This window comes from Bison bison, unplaced genomic scaffold (genome assembly GCF_000754665.1).
Source record: "Bison bison bison isolate TAMUID 2011002044 unplaced genomic scaffold, Bison_UMD1.0 scf7180017858770, whole genome shotgun sequence".
Lineage (NCBI taxonomy): Eukaryota > Metazoa > Chordata > Mammalia > Artiodactyla > Bovidae > Bison > Bison bison.
The window spans coordinates 2755237-2778818 of NW_011489342.1; the positions used below are offsets into that span (position 1 = coordinate 2755237).

The 23582-nt window shown below is 45.3% G+C and overlaps 1 protein-coding gene across 2 annotated transcripts in view; it reads left to right on the forward strand.

Annotated features, from left to right (window-relative positions):
* SCRN1 (secernin 1) overlaps window positions 1-23582 on the forward strand; it is a 66494-nt gene that overhangs the window by 36687 nt on the left and 6225 nt on the right. For both annotated transcript variants that reach the window (XM_010829338.1, XM_010829328.1), the window contains exons 3-7: window positions 3957-4138; window positions 11059-11261; window positions 12232-12426; window positions 14829-14994; window positions 23037-23217. In XM_010829338.1, the coding sequence (XP_010827640.1) occupies window positions 3957-4138; window positions 11059-11261; window positions 12232-12426; window positions 14829-14994; window positions 23037-23217 (927 nt within the window). The remainder of the gene's footprint in view (window positions 1-3956; window positions 4139-11058; window positions 11262-12231; window positions 12427-14828; window positions 14995-23036; window positions 23218-23582) is intronic.

Sequence of the window (23582 nt, forward strand, 5' to 3'; positions counted from 1 at the left end):
GGCACAGGGTTCAATCCCTGAGTCGGAAAAATCCCCTGGAGAAGGAAATGGCAACCCACTCCAGTATTCTTGCCTGGAGAATCCCATGGACAGAGGAGCCTGGCAGGCTACAGTCTATGGGGTCACAAAGAGTTGGACGTGACTGAGCAACTGAGCGCACACACGTAAGACTGGGGTGCTCACACACCAGCTCCCCCTCACCGGCTGCCCTGTGTCCTGTGCAGGGATCTGGGGATCAGCGTTCAGCCTGGTGCTTGAAAGGGGCTGATTTAGCTTATATGTCTAGTTGGGGATCTCCTTGCTTCCTCACGATTCCAATTTTGGTGTGAAAAGTGTCAAGTTGGCTGCATGTATTTTGAACTCCCACGAAGACCATATGGTCTTTTGGATTCAGCGTTCAGCACTTTTATCAGTCAGTACTTACTATGCTTTTGCAGTCCTGTGACTCGGTGCCATCACGGCTTCCCTAAGTGGCAGAGTGGAGGACCTCCCTGAACCGGAAACACATTTTTGACATCCCCACCTTTTTCTTCTCATTCTCTTTCCTCTGTCTGAAATACCTCCATGTCTGGTGCGGTTTGCAAGGTCAACTCAAATGTCACCCACTTGATAAAACCTCCGCCCTCTTGGATGTGTTTCCTTGCCTTTGAACCTCAATTATGCTCCCTCTGACCTTTGTTACTGATTCATTCATTCACTTATTGATGCCTGCTATGTACTAGATTTGGGATCGAGCCCTCTCTCATTTCTGTATCTCTCATGGAGCTTACATTCTAGCCTGGGAAAATATCATACATAAACTGCACATGCAGTACATAAGTCAATTATATAGTATTTTGGAAGGGTTACAATGGAGTGGAATTGGAAAAGGAAAAAGAACAGCAGGATTGGGTTGATCAGAAGTGCAAAGGCTTCCCTCATAGCTCAGTTGGTCAAGAATCCGCCTGCAATGCAGGAGACCCCAGTTCGATTTCTGGATCAGGAAGATCCCCTGGAGAAGGTATAGGCTTCCCACTTCAGTATTCTTGGGCTTCCCTTGTGGCTCAGCTGGTAAAGAATCTACCTGCAATGTGGGAGACCTGGGATCAATCCCTGGGTTAGCAATATCCCCTGGAGAAGGGAAAGGCTACCCACTCTGGTATTCTAGCCTGGAGAATTCCATGGACAGTATAGTCCAAGAGGTCACAAAGAATTGGGCACTACTGGGGACTTTCACTTTTCATAAGGTGGGAGGAGGGGGAGATGCAGTGCCTGTTAAGCAGACACGCCTTAAGTTGGCCGGTGGTCATGGTCATTTGTGTGTGTGCCTTCTCCTTTGCCAACTGAAGGGACAGAGACTGGGCCCCTCACTGACTTATCTGCCAGCAGCACTTTGCACAAGATGCCTTGTGTGTGGTTGCTGCTCTTGTGTGTGGTGTAGATAATTGATGAAATGGGAATGAAGGTGTAGACATGAATTTGAGGACAAATAAATAAGCTCATTTCCTATTTTTGCTTTTTTCCTGTCCTTAAAAAAATTATGATAAATCTGTGCTTAGGAAGTTGAGATTCCTTCCCTATTTACTCAGTCTTTTCAAGACAGAATTTGTCACTCGACCTCAGTGGGTACAGGGGTTTTGGAAAGTGTTGATCAATGTCTGGACTGCTTTTTGCATGAAATAATGCAATCCTAACACATATCCTGCAATTCCATGTAGAAGAGCGCAGAGGACCATAGTTTGTTTAGTGCTTTGGCCAGTTTTTTGTTGTCAAAGGATCATTTTTTTTAAAAAATAAATAACCATAGGGAACTGAATAGGGGAAAACATTTCAAGAGTATATTTTATTATCAGTTTGCCATGAAAAACTCAAGGGTCTCTTGACAACCTCTGAGTTTAATCAGCTTTCAGTTTACAAATAGTTACCAAGTGAAATAACATTATCCCAGGGCAGAGCAATACCTAATGTGGATTGTGAAGATACAGATGTCACATGACCAGTGAGTGTTCATTTCAGCCCTTACCTGGGGTTTAGAGATTATGGAAAATCAATGCAGAATAGCTTTCTGGGCTGCATTCAGAAATATAACTGGGTGTTGAATCAAAAAAAGAGATCTAAGGCTGCAGTTGATCCAGTGCTTTCAGATGCCCAAATTAAAGTGTAAATGGATGCTGCGGCTGATAGAGTTCTCCCCTGACAGCTAAAAAGCCCTGTATAATTTAAAGCCCTGAGTTGCGCAGCCTTCTTGGGAAGAGGGTGTCATAGATACTAGAATATCAGTGTCAGGAGGCCCCGAGGCCAGCCTAGTTTAGTGCTTTTCCTGATGCTCCAGTGGAGTCTCCTAGGGGCCCAGTGTGGGAAGGGGAAGGCTCTGAGTGCTTTCCAGGCTGCTGTCTTTACTTGGAAAGGAATGAGCTAATCTAGACCAAGCTATTTCTTTCCAAGTATTTTTAGCCTCAGAATCCTTCCTCCATGCAAACTTTTACCCCAAAGCATAAAGACAATAGAACTGGTCAAAGTGTATTGAGGTGAATGGAAGAACAGGCATGGGACCGGAGGAGGTAAGACACAGCTCTAAGTGGCTTGTACCACAGTTGTAAAAGGAGTTCAGAAAACGCCTTTCTTGGACTGTTTCCTCATGGGCTTAGTGTGGGGATCAAATGGGGCAGACTGGGAAGCATAGTGGATAAGAGAGTGTACGCGTAATGCATTAGTGATATGTAAAGTGTCACCATGTTTTTCTCTTTTGTACACCAGAGCAATCGTGTAGGTTGTCAAACTATGTTCTAAGGAGACGGGGATCATTGCAGGAAGCTTAAGGGACCTCTGTTCTGCAGACAAAGCATCTTCCTTTTTATCTGCTTTCTATGTTAGGCGTCTAAGTACAATTTCCTTTACAGATAGAGCTCTATAACTTTTACAGAGTTTGAAAACCACTAATCTAGAAGGAGTTTTGCAAATAAATAGGTATGCTTGTTTGAAATGCTGGTGGCCATCCATGCCTTTTGAAATGACCAGATACAGAATATTCAGGGCAGAGACCAGCTCAATATCTGGTACATGAAAATAGACCTCCACTTCATGGGAAATAGATGGGGAAACAGTGGAAACAGTGTCAGACTTTATTTTTCTGGGCTCCAAAATCACTACAGATGGTGACTGCAGCCATGAAATTAAAACTGCTTACTCCTTGGAAGGAAAGTTATGACCAACCTAGATAGCATATTCAAAAGCAGAAACATTACTTTGCCAACAAAGGATCGTCTAGTCAAGGCTATGGTTTTTCCTGTGGTCATGTATGGATGTGAGAGTTGGACTGTGAAGAAGGCTGAGAGCCGAAGAATTGATGCTTTTGAACTGTGGTGTTGGAGAAGACTCTTGAGAGTCCCTTGGACTGCAAGGAGATCCAACCAGTCCATTCTGAAGGACATCAGCCCTGGGATTTCTTTGGAAGGACTGATGCTATGAAACTCCGGTACTTTGGCCACCTCATGCAAAGAGTTGACTCATTGGAAAAGACTCTGATGCTGGGAGGGATTGGGGGCAGGAGGAGAAGGGGACGACAGAGGATGAGATGGCTGGATGGCATCACTGACTCGATGGACGTGAGTCTGAGTGAACTCCAGGAGTTGGTGATGGACAGGGAGGCCTGGCGTGCTGCCATTCATGGGGTCGCAAAGAGTCGGACACGACTGAGTGACTGATCTGATCTGATCTGATAGGTATCTTCATTATGCACAGATTGGCTTAAACTAAAGAGACTGGAAACTGAGTGAGTGGCAAGATTGAAACTCACTGTGGAAACCTTTGAGCTGCTTTGAGATGTGCGGTGTCTTTTGAGTCTAGTTGTTCCCAAGGCCTTTTATTTCTCGGCTCTGTTTGTAATGGATGTGGTGGTTTAATGTAAATACCAAGGTGAAAACTAAGTAGTACCTGACAGATAATGGCCCTTTCTTTCTTCTGTCTTCATTTTTTAGTGCACTTACATTTCAATCAACCAAGTTCCCAGGACCCATGCCATTGTGATAAGCAGACCTGCATGGCTTTGGGGGGCAGAAATGGGAGCCAATGAACATGGAGTGTGCATAGCCAACGAAGCCATCAATGCCAGAGAACCAGCTGCTGAGACGGAAGCCTTACTGGGGATGGATCTGGTCAGGTACTGCATGGTGGCTCTTAAAGACAACTGCTCAAAACAGGTTGGGGTGGGGATGGGCTTTATCTCTCTCAAACCTCATACTTTGTTATGCAGTCCTTCCAAAGGTGACTTATGCCTTTTGATGTAAATTTGGAGGTGGTGGAAAAAAGAGTAGATTACAATGGAATATTATTCAGAAAAAAAAAAAAAATCAAGTGCTGATACCTGCTATGCTTGAAAACATTATATTAAGTGAAAGAAGCCAGACCCAAAAGGTCACATATTACATGATTCTAGTTACATGAAATACCCAGAATAGGCAAATTCATAGAAGCAGAAAGTGGTCTCCTGGGGTTGGAGTGGGGCATAGAGAGGGATTCCTGATGGGTACGGGGCTTCTTTTTGGGGTGTTTGAAATGTTTTAAACTTAGATTATGGTGATAGTTGCACAGCTTTATGAAGATACTAAAGATCATTCAATGACACTTTTAAATGGGTCAATTTTATGGTCTTTGAAATATATCTAATAATATATAAAAGTAAATAGAAAAAATACATATATACCACATAAAATAAAAAAGAAGAAAGAACAGAAACTGCTTCCCTCCTTTCCCCTCTATGTCTCTGTCCTCTTTTCTTTCTCTCCCCTCTCAGCCACAGGGTAATGCATTCACGTTTAACACGTTAGTGAAGCGCAGAGGCGGACATGTAAGCTTGGCAAGATGGAGGTCTCCGTTGGCTTGTTCACTAATGTGTCACAAGGGCTAGGGCTGTGTCCCTGGTGTGCAGCGGCTGATCAGTGGCCAAGTTTGGAAAGAATGACTACAGTAGAAAGTGGCAGGAATGAAACGACATTCTGAAGTAGTTTCTTTTTTTCCTGAAATAGTGAAATGCAGTGGACTTACGGCATGGTTGAAGGGGGACTGGGCTAAGAGCTGGAGGTCTTGGTTCTCAGTGTGGAAACACCATGAGTGTCCGTTCCCGTCATTTGTTCAGTGTGAGTCCTGAATTGGATGACCTCCAGAGCTTCCCAAAGGGGACATGCTACACCAAGGAATGGAGGTTTTTACATTTTATAGGTTTTGCAGGGAGAAATTGCACATGTTCGCAAAGACGTCTGTGGCCCATAGCTTCTTTCACCTGGTCGACAGGTCAGTTTGTGACACTTTTTTGATGCCACATTGCCTTTATGCCTTCCCCACCCTTCCCTACTATTCCAGGTTATTATAAACTCAGAAGGAGCAGGTCCCCTGAGCTGGAGAAAAGGAAGAAAAAGCCTCATATTTATAATGAGTTCTCTCTTGATCAACAGAGTGAAATGGAGAGAATAACAAATTTTCAGCTTATGTTTTGACAGCTGTCCCAGTAGTTTTACCTCCCTGTTTAAGAGAAATACTGAAAATGAAGAGTTAACAATGGAAAATAATGCCCCTTTTATGCCTCATTTACACCCTTGCATTTTGAGTTATCATTGTCTTCATGGAGGGGATTAATAGAACTGGCAAATATCACCATTTAAACAGTTGATTTCTAAGGGATGACAGAAGAGAGTGGTTTTTTCCTTTCTTCAGTGCTTCTGACGTATCTTTTCAAGTTCATCAACCTATAAGACAACCAGAGTTATTGAATGTGTGCTTTGTGTTAGACTCTGTAGGCGCATAAAGAAGCTCAGACACTTCAAAGAGATCTTAGTCTGTTTGCAGGGAGAGGACAGAAGATTGAGCAATGCAAGATTTTAGACCAATTTAAGATGACAGGAGGAGAAATGTGTCTTAAGGCAATTGGAGATTTTTAGCCACATAAACGGCACAGAATCCCAGGTTTTCAGCAAACACTGCTGGATGTTCAGAGATGATAATGGGCTGCATCCGTTTAGGAGTGCTTCAAGGAGATGCATTTCACCTGGGTCTACAAGGCCCAGGGATGTAGACAGAGAAGATATATTTAGCACGTAATTGAGGTTGTGATAGTTACCAGGGTCTGGGACAGTAACATATGTTGGGAGTAGATGACAGGGTAAGTTTAATTATAGTCATTTAGCTTCAACTCCTTTCCTGGCCACCCATGACCAGCTATTACAATGCAAAGACAGGTGTGTGAAGAGGACCCTGCTGTGGTATCTGCACCTTGAGTGGCTCTTTGTGAGTTCAGGGTCTCAGCTTTACACCAGCTATGATCAGTTCAGTCACACACAGTCAGATACTGAGGAGCCATTCCATACCGACTGAATCCTAAAAATGACCCCTGAGCCAGAATTCCTCCTAGATCAACGTCTAAGCGCCTCCCAGCTGATGGGTGCTATAGCTCCACATGTTTTCAGAGGGACTTAGGGGCGGGAGCACGTGCATGCTCAGTCATGTCCAACTCTTTATGACCCCATGGACCCCACCAGGCTCCTCTGCCCAGATTTTCCAGACAAGAATAATGGAGCAGGTTGCCATTTCCAAAACAGGTACAAAGTTTATTATTAGAGACACAGCACAGGTATGGGAGAGCACACAAAGAAACAGCTTATTTAAGTCAGAAGCAGGGTGGAAATAGACACCAGAGAGCAGTGCGGTAAAAAGGTGATTTGAATCTCTTACATAAGACAATTCTTCCTGGTGTTTTTGGTGAGTGTGAGGGCTCACTGGTGATTTGAAAGGGGGTTCAGCCAGTGTTGGTTTTGCTCTTTTTGGGTGGCGCAGTGTAAAGAATCTGCCTGCCAATGCAGGAGACACAGGTTCGATTTCTGGGTCAGGAGGATCCTCTGGAGTAGGAGATGACAACCCACCCCATTATTGCCTGGGGAATACCCTGGATAGAGGAGACTGGCGGGCTATAGTCCTAGGGGTTGCAAAGAGTTGGATGTGACTGAGCAACACAATAACCAGTGTCTATAGGAGGAAAGAACCTGTGGAAATAAGAGTTACTATTTCCAAAACACTATTGTGTAGTGTGTTTTGCAGAGAATATTTCATTTAACTCTCACCACAATCTGGTGAAGCAGTGCGGCTACTTCTGTTTGGTAGACAGGAAACCGAGGCTTAGGGAGATTAAGGGACTTGCCTGTGGCTTCCACAGAGCCTGGTGTAGGGTGCCTGCCCCCTCAGGGAAGTTGCTTCTGTACTAGAGTGCAGGTTACTTCTCTCCAGGAGCCAGGAAGCTCTGGATACCAGGAGACTGAGGCTAGTCCAAAGGTTTCACACACCTTTCTTCTAAATCAGTGCAGCCATTAACGTCCACTTTTCCCCCTCCTGCTTTCATCCCTCTGGCTAGAAGCTGGGAACCTTTTGATAACCAAAAAACAGTGAACCAAGAGAGGCCTTGCAGACCCCTTGATTTGTGGGGAATAAGAAAGGTTATTTGCATCTGCATCTGTATAGGCTCATTCCTAAAAGGGGAGGGGGATTGACTTATTTTTATGACTTTCTCTAGGGCGGTGACTGAGTGACTTCACTTTTACTTTTCACTTTCACGCACTGGAGAAGGAAATGGCAACCCACTCCAGTGTTCTTGCCTGGAGAATCCCAGGGACGGGGGAGCCTGGTGGGCTGCCGTCTATGGGGTCGCACAGAGTCGGACACGACTGAAGCGACTTAGCAGCAGCAGCAGCAGGAGAGTGATTATGTGTTTTCAGGAAATCTAATTATAACTTGCATGTGTGTGCTCAGTCGTGTCCGACTCTTTGCAACCCCATGGACTGTCGCCTGCCAGGCTCCTCTGTACATGGAATTTCCCAGGTAAGGATACTGAATCGGGTTGCCATTTCCTACTCCAGGGGATCTTCCCGACCCAGGGATGGAACCCTCATCTCTTGAGTCTCCTGCGTTGCTAGGTGGCTTCTTCACCACTGTGCCACCTGGGAAGCCCCATGTTTCACCTTAATTGGGATACAGTGGCACAGTGGTTTTCCTAATAAGTGGAAGCATAGGGATCAAGAAGACAAACGAGCAGTGTTCCTAAACATGGGAGCTTGCAGCCTGGGAGTGCGGAGGGTGCTCATCTTCCTTGGTAAGCTGTGTTCACCTTTCCAGAACGGACACAGTGAGTTCGACATACCGGTGAGAAAGCCATTGGCTCCAAATAGGCATTTCCTCCAGAATTTTCCATAAAAAATAAGGATCTGAATTTGGGAGCATCTAACTCCAAGACCCAGAATAACCTGACCAGGCGCACATTTCTGAAGGATTTGAGTTATGCTGAAGGTAAATGTCAGAGCGAGACTCTTAACAGTTGATTGATAGTTAACTGTTGGCGTAGTTAATTTCAATCCTTTTCCTGCTCCAGTCAAGCCCATGATGGAGGTATAGCAGCCAGAGTGAAAGTAGGCGTGGAGACCAGAAAGTCCCTGTTCTCATTTGGCATCACATGGATGCGCCTCATCTAGGAGGGGAAATGTTGGGAAAGGCTTTAAAATAGGCCTCTTGATGGTGGGTGACTTGTGGGCCTGGATCCAGAGGTACAGATGCACCTCTGGATCTCAGGTGGAAAGGACGCGACCCTCTGTCGTCCACAGCTTTGTTAGCAGTCCTATTCTCGGCCCATGGCAGGGAGACCACCTGGGAATGGTCAGGTGGGACAGATGGGGATCTTTTCCCCATGGTCCTGGCATGAGGGGTTTAATCAGAATCATGTCTGTGGAGGAGTGCAGAGGCCCTCCTGCACACACTGCAGAAGGCACCAAAGTCAGTGTGGGGTGCAAACGGGCAGAACAGTAGGGGAGTAAGTTAGAAACTGCAAGAGAGGGACTTCCTGGCAGTCCAGTGGTTAGGACTTTGCCTTCCAGTGCAGAGGCCACGGTTCCATCCCTGGTTAGGGAGCTACGATCCCACATGCCTTGGGGCCGAAAAAACAAAAAGCAAAAGCAATGCTGTAACAAATTCAACAAAGACTTTAAAAATAGTCCACTTCAAAATAAAAAAAATTTTTTTAATAAATCTTTGAAAGAAAAACTGAAAGAGAAGTCACAGCTGCCAAAGGTGACCTTGCTGTCCCTGGCTGGGCATTCACAGGCTCCTCCCAGTGCTTGTTTGCACGGGTAAGCGGGGCCCTGCAGAGGCCCTGGGTGCATTCTGCCTAGAATGACCGGGAGCCACCAGGGACCTGTGGAAAGCAGGAAGGGGCCCTCCTGTGAGGCCAGCTCTTGGCTGTGAGAGGCACTTGCAGCACACTTGTTCGCTCTGGACCTTCGAGATGAGGTGAGTGCTTATCTCCTCTGCTCCTTTTTGGAGAAGATGACAGGGACCAACAGAAGAGTCCACTACTTCCATCTTCTAATGAATTTTTTCTTATATGACTCCCCTAAGGCTTCAGCTTCTCAAAGCATTGCCTTGTCATCAAGGCTTCCTAAATAAGCTTAAATTGAGAAATGCCAGATGAATTGGTATATAATTAATCTCTGAAAATAAGCCTGTTGCAAAGATAAATCCGGATCATGGAGTCCCATTATCTCTTCGTCTCCCTGGCAGCACAGTGCAACGTCCTTTCAGGAAGAATCAAACTGGGTGAATTTTAATAGTAATTGCATCTCAAGTTGAAAACTCACCCAGAACTGGCCTCTGCTGCCATCTTAGTAGGGTTCCATTGCCTCTGTTCTGAGACTCCACGCTTCTGTGACCAACATTACAATTTGAATGAAGAGACGAATAAATAGAAATTTACTGAGCACCCATTACCTGCCATTCTCTTTCAAATCAGCCTGAGAGGGAAACAGTACTGTTTTTCACTTTACAGACAAGACAATCAAAGTTCAAAAAGGTTACCCCTGGTGGATAACAGAAGCAGAATTAGAAATGAGGTCCCTTTATCTCTGAGTCATTTGTTTTTCTGCCACGGTCTGCTGTGTCTGAAAACTTACTGATCACCTACTTGGTCCCGGGTGCCGGTGCCATGTATTTTCATGTTCATCATCTCATAAAACCCATCTTCCTAGTACTCAGTGACGTAGGTGCTTATTTTACTGGTGACATAAAACTGAAGTTCAACTGTATGATATAACTTGCTCAAGTTACACGGCTTCTCAGGTGGCGCCAGTGGTAAAGAACCCACCTGCCAATGCAGGAGACATAAGAGATGTGGGTTCCATCCCTGTATCGGGAGGATCCTCTGGAGGAGGGCATGGCACCCCACTCCAGTATTCTTGCCTGGAGAATCCCATGGACAGAGGAGCCTGGGGGGCTACAGTCCATAGGGTCGCACAGAGTCAGACACGACTGAAGTGACTTAGCATGCAAGCACGCAGGCTCAAGTCATGTAGAGGGCGGTCTCTGTGGCCTCTTTAAGGAGTCTCTTCATTGGAAAGGCTGGGAGGAGATGGCTGTTTCACTTTGGAAGAAGTTGGTCCTTTTGAATGACTGAAGCTGTAAGTCACACCAGTGGAGGTGGGCTGTTAGGTAGAAGATGTAGAAAAAGGACTGGTCTTGTCCTAACCAGCCGCCCATTCCTAAGGAGATGGTGGGTGAATTACATTCACAGAGGACAGTGGCTGGCTATAGAGCACTGCTATTACTAACCCGAATACCTGGTGTAGAATCATAGAGGTCAGGGCTGGACTGGGCAGAGGTTTCCTTTTGCCCAGAGGCGGGAGGGAGAACAAGCCACAGGGAGATTGTCTTGCTAAGGTCTTTTACGAAGCTGGCCAGCTTCAGGGGAGTCAGAGTTAGAAAACAGAAAAAGAGAAATGGCCAAGCTTCCTTTCAAGAGAGAGAAGCCACTGGGCTCCTGACTGTGTGGAAAGGGCATGACCAAAGACAGAAAACGCCCCCATGATTTTGAATGGAATGTGTGCTATGTATTGTGAGTTCAAATGCTGTTTATCTGTTTGCGTATCAGCCTGAGTGTTTAACATAGTTATGCACGTCGGCATTCTTCATAACTCAGCTTGGTCCCAACCTTTGATGCCTGTGCTAATAATGAGGTGGTGTGAAATGACAGGTGTGCTTCTGGTCTTCTTACTTCAGGCTTGGTTTAGAGAGAGGGGCAACAGCTAAAGAAGCCTTAGACGTCATCGTCGCCTTGTTGGAAGAACATGGACAGGGTGGGAATTATTATGAAGATGCTAACTCCTGCCACAGCTTCCAAAGTGCATTTCTGATTGTGGACCGTGAGGAGGCGTGGGTGCTGGAGACTGTAGGGAAGTACTGGGCTGCAGAGAAGATCACAGGTGAGTGGGGGTGGCTGGTGGGGAGTTTCAAGGACAGGAGGAGCTAAGGCCATGGTGCCCAGACTTACAGACCCTCTCAGTGCTACATCTGCAGGCTCTAATGTGCTCCTCATTTCTGGGCACCCAAATACACACATATTTGCACATACATTCCATTATTTTAAAACAGTTCATTATTGGGGGTTCCCTGGTGGTCCGTCCAGTGGTTAGGACTACATTCTGTCATTGCCAGGTACCTGGGTTCAATCCCTGGTTAGGTTACTAAGATCCTACAAGCTGCACAGTGTGGCCTAAATAAATAAATACATAATTCATTATCAGGGTCACTGTGTTTTTCTAAATGTTGGGGCCTGAAAAAAAATCTGAATGAAGAAGTCCCATAATTTAAAAATTAAAAAAACAAAAAACGTATATATTGATTTGAGCAGAGGGCGATAGTTAAGCGAGACTAAGCGACTTAGCAGCAGCAGCAGCAGCAACCTGATGAGGAGAAATGTCTGGAGCTGCGACATTCATGAGTCTTGTTAGCAATACAGAGCCTCTTTCAAGCAACCTTTCACTTTTCTCGTGGGTAGTAAACGAGAATAATAATAAAATATTAAAATAAAATAAAATATTAATATTTCATTAAAATATTTTAATGGGTAGTAAATGAGAATAATAATAAAATATTAATATTAAAATAAAATAAAATAAAAATAAAAACCTTTCACTTTTCTCTTGGGGTTTAGTTTGTCAGGTCAAGTGACTCACTCATTGAAAACGTGATAAAATGTGTTAGGGCTGCTCAAACCTTCTACGAGATCTTAAAAGAAGACCAAGGACCTTATGTTTCTCTCTTCAGAAATGAAATTGATTCCCCCATATAGTTAGAGTCAAGTTGCAGGGGAGAGCTGCCCTGTAACATCCATTTCTTGATAAAGTCTTTATAAGTCTATGTCTAAATAGTTGGACTTTGTATTCTTTACAGAGGGAGTCAAGTGCATTTGCAATCAGCTTTCGCTCACGACTAAAATCGACGCAGAGCATCCGGAACTCAGGAGTTATGCTCAGAGTCAAGGTTGGTGGACGGGAGAGGATGAGTTTAATTTCTCTGAAGTTTTTTCTCCAGCTGATGACCATCTAACCTGCTGTTCAGGCAGAGACACCTTAGAAAAGCAAGAAGGTGAGTTGGGGTGTTCCTTACAGTTCTCTCTCATACCATTTGTCTTGCAGCTATTTCAGAGACCTTGTTTGAACTTGGGAGAATAAGCAAAGAGGAGAAGTGGAGAACAGAGCTTGTCCTGTGTACGGAAACTGACTTGTGCTAAAGTCCTTGCTGTGCAGTCTATGACCACAACTTGCATTTATTTTTACATGATGCTTTTTATCCATGGACGTTTCTGCTCCCATTTCTCCTTTAAGTGCTGATGTCACTATGCTTGTCTTTGAAACACTTAGTGCAGTCTTGCTTATACCTCAGCATTTGTACATTTGACGTATCTTCTCTGTATATTTCCCTGTTTCATTAGCCTGCTGAGTCTTGACATCAGGGGTGCTATCTTTTATTCACCTTAGGATCCCCTTGTGATGCCTGTTATGGCCCTTTGTTCCGTGAACACTTGTTGAGTCAAATTGTTGAATTCCTTTCATGAGCCCTCTATTTCCCACCCGATATTGACTTAGCCAGCATCCATTTTTAAGTAAATGTGGTGACTGGTAGCTTGTTACTTTTGTGCCTGAGTGGAAAACCCTTCCCCATAAACCACAATGGCCACATTTTATATTTGCTGGTGAGACATGTGTTTTGTGAGTCAAGCCTTTGGTGATTTAGAATAGGAGTTGACCTGTTGGTAGATGCCTGTTTTGTAAGTAAAATTTCACTGGAACACAGCCACACCTGTTTATTTTCCTCTTGTTTATGACTGCTTCCGTGCTGTGTGGCAGAGTTGAGCAGTTGCAGCAAGTCCAGCAGAGATTATAGGGCCCGTGTCTTTGTGTGTATGTGTGTGTGCGTTCAGTCGTGTCCAACTCTTTGCGACCCCACGGACTGTAGCCTGGCAGGCTCCTCTGTCCATGGGATTCTCCAGGCAAGAACACTGGAGTGGGTTACCGTTTCATCTTCTAGGGGATCCTCCTGACCAAGGGATTGAACACACATCTCATGAGTCTCCTGCATTGGCAGGCAGATTCTTTACCACTGAGCCATCTGGGAAGGCCTACAGGGCCCATAAGGCTAAACTGTTCCCTGGCTGGTTCTTAAAGAAAAAATTGGCTGACTCTTAATGTAGAAGAACACTTTAGGACTTTTGCTATAAACTTTATTAATATATTCTGGGTAGAAAGGTAAGAAAGTATCTATTTAAAAATGAGAATCTTATAAAAAACTACAGTTTTTATTTGAAAAAATCTGACTTGGTGAAAGTATAATATATAATACCAGTTGTAAAGTAGTCCTGCCAAAAATATCAAACATTGACCTGATGCAGCTTCTGGATCTAGCTACTAGTTTGCCAGAAATTCAGAGGATGGAGGAGAATATTAATAACACCATCTGCAAAGTGCAACTTAAAAAGTCCAGAGTATGGGAGATTCAGGAGAAATGGCCAAGCAAATAAAATGCAAGGGGGGAAATGAGAGGCAGTGATTCAAAGAGTTATAAGAGACATTATCAACCTGTCAGATCCTGGTTTAAATCAATAGATTCATTTATGAGACAGGGAGGAAGTTTGAACCCTGGATAGTTGAAGAACTTGGGGACTTGTCGTGAATATTTTTAGGTGCAATGTGTTATCCATGGAGATATTTACAAAAAGGATATGAGTTGTAGTAGCAAAGTTTAAGATACCTTTTCCCATGTGTTGCTTTGATTTGATCTTTGTGAATACAGATTGAAAAAATACTGTTTTAATGAATTACCAACAGAGGGAGAAAATGAAGAACCAGAGTCCTATGTAGTGGAAGATTTGTTAGTCTTTTTATCTGAACTCAGAGCCAATAGTCCTTATGGTTCTCGATATTTGAAAGACTTCTCTGTGTATATTTACCATTGTAGAGAGGTCATTCCCTAGATATAATATTAACTCTAACCAGCAGGATTATACCAGAGAGCTTGCTTGGTGCTCTGCATAGATTGTATACTTTCTTATGAATATCATTCTGTTGCATATTGTACTAGTTGAGGAATTGCTAAGTGCTGTAACAAAAAGACCCCAAAATAATGTGGTTTTAAAAAATGCACCTTTGTTTCTCTCTCCTAGTCCAAATGTATATAGACAGTCCAGGGTGGGTGGGTTACTTTACCTCAACATGTGACTTTGTTTTGTGGTCCACTCACTGGCATCTCCCAGCCAGCAGGAAAGGAGGGAAAAGAATGAAGGGCAAGCATTCCTCTTTATGGATGTGACGGGCAAGTTGCACACGTCATTTCTGCTTACCTCTCATTGGTCAAGATCTGTCCTGTGACCACACCTAAAGTAGGGCTGTTCTGTTCCCAGCTGTAATTTCAGGGGTTCTGTTACTCAAAAGGGAAATAACTAATGGATTTTGGTTAGCAGCTTGCCTCCTCCCTCTCTTTTTTCTTTACAGAAAGCATCACTGTGCAGACTATGATTGATGTCCTACGGGACAAAGCCCGTGGAGTCTGCGTAGATTCTGAGTCTTTCCTCACCACAGCCAGTGTCGTGTCTGTCCTGCCTCAGAACGGAAGCTCGCCATGCATCCACTACTTCACTGGGACCCCAGATCCTTCCAGGTTTGTCTGAGACAGTCACACAGCTGCCAAGTCTGTGCTTCCCCTGAGAGCTCACCCAGTAATCACACCCTGAGTTCCTGCCCTTCCCTGTACATATAGTCAGATTTTTCAATATCACCATAGCCAGTGCAGTACAAGAGAGGTGAAAAAGGGAAGTTCTTGGCTTTTATCATGTAGTGTTCATCACAGTCATGGAATCAAATTGTTTTAAATTCAACAAACATTTATTAATATGTATTATGGGCCAGGCATTGTGCTGTATATGAGGGATGCAAAGATAAATAAAACTCAGTGAGACAGAAGAGATAACAGGAAAGCTCAAGATTGATCAGAAGCACCAGTGGCTGTGAGTTAGAGGACAAAATGGCACAGAGACAAGGCACATTGCAGCCACTTCAAGGGCACTGGCCTCTTCTCTAAGACGTGTTTTAGGGCGTTGCTTCCTGCCCACACACCTCAGCAAAGGGCTTGTGGCCTCTAGAATAAACCACCTGCAGTTGAATTCCACCTCTGTCACTTAGTATTAATGGCCAGTAAGTCCCTTAACCTCTCTAAGCTTGTGTCTGTCCTATACAATGGGCACAATCCCAGACCGTACTTTTTTATGCTTGTTGGGAGGATTAAATGAGATAATCCAAGTAAATGCATAACAGGTCTAGCTATTATTTTAGACTATCTCTGGTCTACCTGGCAGACAGCAGCCCTTCTCAGTAACTTTCAGTCCTGCACACCAAGATCATGCCATTGGTAACTTAGACACAACCATCGTGACTTCTAAATGATCAGAATCACTTGAGGGGAGTTTTTGATAAATACAGATGTCTTGACCCAAACCTTTTGTGTCAGGAATTTTAAGCTGGGCTTAGGAGTCTGTCCAGTAAGTCTGATTCCTCAGCCTGGAGGGCTCTAGAAGACTGCCCATTCCAGTAGGATCTCTGGTATTTTTCACGTGTTCCATTGGCTGATCATCATTTGAGTATCGGGTGTCAAACTTTTGACTCTGCTGCCACGGAATCTGTAGCTGTTTGATTTCATTCCCTTTCCACCTGAAAATACTTACTCTCCTCTTGTTGTTTCAGGAATACAGGCAATGGCAGTGCCCAGCTAGGGACTGTGTCTTAGGTGACTCAGGGGAGAAGCCAAGTACCTTCCCTGACTCTTTGGCCTCCCTGTCCCAATATAAGTAGATCTTTCTAGCAGGACCTATTAAATCCCGTATAAACTATCCTTGGTCTTTCATTCACTCATTTATTCATTCAATAAGCACTTGTTAGGCACCTGCTGTGTACCAAATATTATGCTTATTGTGTGCTAGAGACTAACTGTTTACAAGATAAGAGGGGCACAAAGGAGGCAGTGAAGGCGAAACTTCACAGAGGAAGAACTCTTGAGCACTGGTGTCGTGAGAGGAGGGGTTTGTTAGGTGCTGAAAGTGGGAATGACATTCTGGGTGGGAGGGAACAGCATGTGCAGAGGCACAGAGGCGTGAGCCAGCATGGCACCCCTTGCAGCTGTGCATCCTTCTATAGTTTGAGTTTCCATCCGTCTCCTCACCCCCCAGTACCTCCCAAGCCCAGCGTGGGCCCTCTGCTGGCCTCTAACCAGGAGCCTCACCCACTCACCAGTATTCCAGGCAGCCTCTCAGGACACGCCTCTTGTTTGACTCTGGCTTCTTTCTCTTGACTTGATCTCCCCATTAGGAATGCCTGGTTCTGTGACCCCACTCCTACCCTGCTTTTTGGTCGATCAGATCTGGGGCTTGTCCTTCCTCTCCCTTGTGGATGCTGACCTTGCTTGCTGATGGCTTTTGTGAGCACTCTGTGCTGGCCCACAGGGATACGTGTAGGCTTTCAGAATCTGTCTGGAACATCCTGTCAAGGTCTTTAGACATTGTTTTTCCGGGAAAGGAGCTTTTGAAAGAGCGGGTTGAACTGAAGAGTGACCACAACAGCCCCCTTGGTTCCTGACTTCTCAGACACCTGCTCCAGCTGTGCTTAGAAGAGAGCTTTGTGGTGCCAAGACGTGAAGATAAAGTCATTCTGTTTCCTAGGCTATAGGACACAGCCCAGTGCAATTCTAAAAATGCGCTGAAAAATAGCTTTCTAATATCTAAAAGTGAAAATTTCAAATAATTTTAAAAGAAAATTATTCATGGTTAAATTAATTGAGAAGACCTTAAAGGCTATTAAGGGCTTCCTGGAAGACATTCATTTTTATCACCTATGGTTAAATGAACTACATTGCCTACTGTGACTATAGAACTGTCATAGATTTTTTTTTCTCCTATTCAACATTTCAATGTTTCTTTATAATTAGGCATCCTTACCATTTTGTATTTTGTCAGCAGGAAGCATAATTACCTACTCTTGGGTTTTAGGTAATAAAATTAGGGAAATTTTAGCCGGCTTCTGCTAATGCTACAAACGTTAGAGAGATGTTTGCAGGAAATAGTTTCGGAGCAGTGGCCTTGCAGAAGATTATGATCAAAGAAGACTGTTATTTATCCTCCCAATTAATGTTAGAAACTGAAGGACATGATCGTACTATTGTTCTATCTGCTTCAGCACTTCTCGGCTCTTTGCTTACTGTATTAATTATAGATCCTTCTCTCAAAATAGCTTGTTCTCATAGTCCCCTTTTTTCTTCCTCCTTCCCTCTTTTCTCTTCCTCCTGATTTGTACCAGGTATTATATAAGTTTGAGAATTGGAGGCAGATACAAAAGCCAGAGTTTGAGAGATAGAGGGAGATGCAGAAGAACTTTAATTTTATTGAGTGGGCAAATTCCATCATGTAATATATTCTGATGAGTCAGCTGGTGCCTCGATCATCCATACAGTGACACTGATCGGCGTTAGTGCACCAGTTCTAACCGTTTGCTTCGTGGAAGCCAGTATCTGTTAAAGCTTCATCTGTATGAAGGATTGGGAAGGGAAAGAGCAGAGAGGTAGCTTCGCATTTTGAGACAGTGTAATTTCCAGGTTCCATTGCTGTGCTGGAGTTTGTGAGAGCTGATGATGTCATGTCTGCCCAACCCTGTGTTCAGTAATGTCACACGGGTGGCTTGAGAAGGGCCCCAGTGAATGTGTTCACACTGTGGAGATCAGCGGACACTATGAATTAGGGCTGATTGCTTCCACTACTTAGAAGCTATCACATCTGAGAAAACACAAATATTCAAGATACAGGAGGATAAACCAAGTGGAGGAAAGAATTAAAAGTGTTTCCATTTTAAATATTAGTAGGCTATTTCCCAACCCATTTCTTTAATTGCATTAGGCCATGTAATTCAGCCTGGAAAACAAAATAGGGAGGAAGTTCTAGGAAAAGAGGGTCTTTGACCCACTTTATGGCAGGGAACTGGAGAGATGCAAGGGATACAGGGTGTGTGTGTGTGTGTGTGTGTGTATGTGTGCGAGTGTGTGGTGTTTGCTTCCTCTTCTCGTAGGTACTAGGCTTGAGAGTCTACGTTGCATCAATTGAGACTGTCTCATCTGGTTAGTTCAAATGTCAGTGACAAGTGAACCTTTTCATTATTGGAGATAATGTTATAGACACTGTGGTTTATGTAAATACAGGGCCGCAGCCTGCATGGACGACACCCAGCTGAGGACCTTGTGTAAAATAGCCCTGCCTTTGATTTCATTCCTAACTCTCCCAGCAGTATCTTTTTCCTCTCTCCCACCCCACGGTTTTGACTTTTTAAAACCTCCCAGGGTATCTGGATCCAGTCCAAAGGGTGTCCCAGGCTCCAGAGGTACTAGTTTTCTTTCCCTCTAAATGGAAACGCCCTTCACAAATAGGTTCTGCTCTCAGCCAGATGTGGCTTTAGCTATGTATGTGATTTAAGTGATTCACAGCCCAGCTGGAATGACCCATGGATGAACCATTCAGAGGGACACATGCAGTTGAGGGAAACTGGTTCTTCCAGGCCCATATCAGATTGGTTTAAAGTTTAGCAGATGCATCCAAGCAGGGGCCTTTGTGCTGCTGTTTTTGTGCGAGCAGATCCACCAGGGACTCTGGGGCAGAAGTTAAGCCCATCACTCTGGGAGTTTCTGCATCATTGGTAAGAGCACAGCCCTGTTTGAAGTAAGAAATGTGAGCTGGCCAGTCATACTAGAGTTCTGTGTCAGAATCAGCCATGAACTGCTCTTGGGGTCCTCAGTATGAGTGATGAACTGGGCCCCACCGTGGCTGGGTGTGCTGGGAGGGGTGGTCATGACCCACATGGCAGTTCAGCTTTGCTGCTGGCTGGATATATGGCCTTGATCAAGTCATTTCATCTCTCTGAACATACATTCATTCAAGTGTCATTTAAGAAGCTACCATCTGAGGTTCACTTTTGGGAAAATGTCAGAGCATCTTCTCACCTACTTGTATTTTTAATGTGATTTTCTGTAATGTTTGGTAAGAAATCAAAACATTTGGAAACCACTGAGTTTTCCACATTGCCCTTTTCTGGATCTATAGATGTAAGTGATCAGGATGGAATTATAGATAATTCCCACATTCTGGTATATTATTGTGGTTTATTATGGCAATAATTTTATTTATTCAGTCTCAAAAAAGAATCTCCCTTTAACCATTTGATGGTAAAATAATCCGGCTGCCAATGCAGGAGACACAGGTTCAGTCTTTGGGTCAGAAAGATCCCCTGGAGGAGGAAATGACACCCCACTCCAGTATTCTTACCTGGAAAATCCCATGGACAGAGGAGCCAGGCAGGCTACAGCCCATGGGGTCATAAAGAGTTAACACGACCAGGTGAGCACAACTACCTGATGAACATACTTCATGTTTTTAGCAGCTGAGGATGCTGGGTTCCTTATAGACTTTGGAAAAAAAATTCTTGGAGGACTTTGGCTGCTTTAGAATATTCTAGAAACCTCATATTATTAACTTACTTATTTTTAAAGTTAAAATGGATGGATAGAAGGGATAAACATATAGTCCCTCTGTCTTACAGATGCCACCAGACACTTTCTCAGTGATGTTAAACTAACCTCCACATGCCAGTGAGTGTGGACCGGCTTGAGGTTCCATCAGGCAGGGGGTTTTGACTTTTTTTTTTTTTAACTCTGCTGTTATCTTGTGTCTTGGGTGCAGAAGACCACAACTGTGCTTACGTGAACTTCTTGAAAGCACAGGTTCATAAGCCTCATGACATAGAAAGAGAAGTAGCACAATAGCTTTAGCAGCTGAAAGGGAGAGATCATTTCAGCCCATTGAGAGACAGAGAGGAAAATGATGGACCCCACAGCTGGTCAGAGGTCAAGAGGGGACACAGACCTGCATTTGGAGTCCAGCCTAATTCCCGGCCCTGCTGTGGTGAGGCAGGCAGACCTGGACAGTTGCTCAGGAGGATCCGGTACCATGGTTCTCCCCATGGGGCCAGTTTCAGGATGGTCCTGAGCCGCATAGTAAGTAAAGCACCGAGTTCCAGAAATTAAATGACAGGCTTGCCTATGAAACATTACTCTCACTGGGACTTTGGAGAGGTGGAGAAGAGAGGTTCCTTTCAGGGGATTGTATGGGATACAGAAGTGAGCATCGTCTGTGTGGCCTGGGGCCAGTGTGAAGTGGGAGAACCCTTGTCCCAAGGGGTCTCGTTGGCAGCCCAGGCTCAGCAGCTCTGCTGAACGTTGCCAATCCTCTGACTCTCCATGGTTGAGCCTGCTCCAGCCTTACCGCCAAGTTCAAGCTCAAGCCCATGGGAGCCCTGGCTCTCACCCTCTCTGTGCGACGCCAGGCCTAGGGAGGAGGTGTGAACTATGCAGGCTCTGGGCTGCAGAGTCTCTCAGGAGATCTCAGTGCATGCCAAGGAGGCTGCAGGAGGCTTCCAGTCTGCTAGAAGATGGTGTGTGCGCACTGACTTTTCAGGAAACCCCGAGTGCTGTCAGGCCCGGAAGGGTAGGGTGCTTGCCTGCTGTGAGGCTGCTGTGTTGTCTGAGACCAGAGGGGCCCGGAAGCAGTTAGTTCTAGATGTCTCTCTGCTGGACTCTCCCTTACCACTGCCTTTTCTGTCCCTCTCCATCCATTATCCTCTTCCAGTAAACCCTCAGAATGCCCTCAACCAAATGACCAGTTGGAGAGCTCAACTCCATGGGATCAAAATTCTATAGACATTTAAAAATTTTGCATTATTTTCTTACACTTTCAGCAGTCACCCACTTGACATTCAGGAGGAGGGAAGAGAAGCGCTGCATTTTCAGGAGGCAGTAGCAAGTAGTAGTGAGTGTTCCCTCTGTACAAGGTAGCTCCTGGTATCTCAGGGAGGGAAGGAATTTGGGAGGACTTAGCCTTGTGGAATTAGGTCCAGCCCACGTGCCTATGCTTCGTACTTCTTGGTGGACAGAGCCAGTTTCCTGTATGTCTGCATCACCTGCAGAGAACAGCACTTAACCAGCCCCACCCCTTTCCCTGGTGGCTCAGACAGTGAAGAATCTGCCTGCAATGCAGGAGACTCAGGTTTGATCCCTGGGTCAGGAAGATTCCCTGGAGAAGGGCATGGCAACCCTCTCCAGTATTCTTGTGTGCAGAATCCCATGGACAGAGAAGCCTGGCAGGATACAGTCCATGGGGTCGCAAAGAGTCGGACACGACTGAGCAACTAAACTCATTTTCACCCACTTCACAAGCTTAGGGTGCAGCTGCTTTCAGTAGTCAAATGAAATTAATACGAGCTGGATCTTTCATGCTGTGATCACGGTCTTTCTCTCACCTGAGTCCTTTTCCCTTGATTACCTCAGGGAACTAATCTGAGGGTTCGCTACTGGTTACTGTTGTCTCTGGTCATGCTCCTTAGACCTGGATGTCATCAGTCTCCTGGGGACATTAACAAGCAGGTTCTAGTCAGCAGGATGGGGGTGGGGCCTGAGAGTGATACTGATGCTCAAGTCCAAGGACACAGTTTGGGTGCAAGGATCATGCGTTCCCAGTGCTTTGCAGATGGTGATGTATGTGAAAATGAGTGGCACACTGGATATAGCCCAGGGACCTTGGGGCTCAGGAATTCAACTTCCCAGCTCACTTCTCACCCATTGGAGGCACAGAGTGGGTCAAGGCGCACCAAGTTAAGAGGATGGAGAATATCCCCAATCGAAGCCATACACTTGCGTGTGCGTGTGTCTCATTATCTCTGATTGCTTTTGCAGGTGCCCCTGTGGTGTGATTGAACACAGGCCACCCTTGGGGCCCAGAGGTGCCTGTGCTCCCCCAGAACACTGCTTTGATCAAGCTGTGTTCTTTCTGGGTGCAGAGCTGGGACAGTAAAGCTCTCTCCCTGCTGTTTTAGGCAGCTGTGGTTGCCACAGACCCCCACCCAGCTGTTTCGGGGTGTGTGCACATCTGGAGGGGTGTGTTGCTTGTGCCTAGGTATGCACAGGTATACACACGCATACATGTGCACACACACATGGGCACTCGCATACAGAGTCATGTCCCCAAAGTTATACCCCTTGTGCCAAAAGAGCCGAATCAAAGAGCTCTTGCTTCAGCCGCCTACTATGCCCTCGGCTGCCCTCTCACACAACCAGACTTCTGTTTTCTATGGCGTGCCCTCTCTGGGGCCCCTGGGGTTCTGTTTTGGTCATCTGTCTTCATCTATGCGCTCCTTGAGTCTGTCAGAGATATTCCAAACATTTTCAAATAAGGTAGAACCTAAAAAAAAAAAAGATGAGGTCTCAGACCCTGCCTTTCCAGGGGGCCTCGTTCCGTGGACCATGGTGGCGAAAGACTAACTCACATCGGTGGCCCATTGCACCCTTCCTCAAAGCACCGTGTGTGTTCATGGAACTGAAAGCAGCTCTCAAATGGCCTTCCCAGAACAAAGCTAGTCTGTGTCGATGTCTCCTCGCTGTAAATAGAACACTTTGCAACTTATAATCGGCAGCTAGTTTTATTAAAATAGTCACTAAAATATGCAGTTGGTGCTCTCTCTCGGGAGGTGCCTGCCTGCCACCCGCTGTGAGCTGAACCAGGAGTGTCTGCCCTCCTCAGGCCCTGAACCTGGTTTGGCTGAAGCTCTCTCCTTTCTCTCCAGGTCCATATTCAAGCCTTTCATCTTTGTCGATGATGTAAAACTCGTCCCCAAAGCACAGTCTCCCTGTTTTGGGGACGACGACCCTGCCAAAAAGGAGCCTCGGTTCCAGGAGAAGCCAGACCGCCGGCACGAGCTGTACAAGGCACACGAATGGGCCCGTGCTGTCCTGGAGAGTGACGAGGTGAGCCTGAGTGGGGGCTTGGGCGCGGGTGAGGTCACCAGGAAGGAGACCGGAAAGCGGATAACAAGCTCATCATTTTCCTCCTCTCCAGCTAGTCTGCTTCCAGAAACCCAGGCTCCCGAGGCCCTCGCTAGAATGCTGGTGGTAATTGTTCCAGCCAGCCTCTTGAAACCCAGAGAAAGCAAGCCTCCACTTTTGATGTTGTTCAAAATGCAGTGGCCTAAGAATATCCCTCTTTTACTTACTGTCCACCTGGGAATAACAGAAATGTGCAGTACTAGTTGGGAGAACTGGTTTTCTGTGGTCAGAAATTCTTTGTATACTTTTGGAGGTAAAAAGTTGTATTATGGCAGCACTTTAAAGAC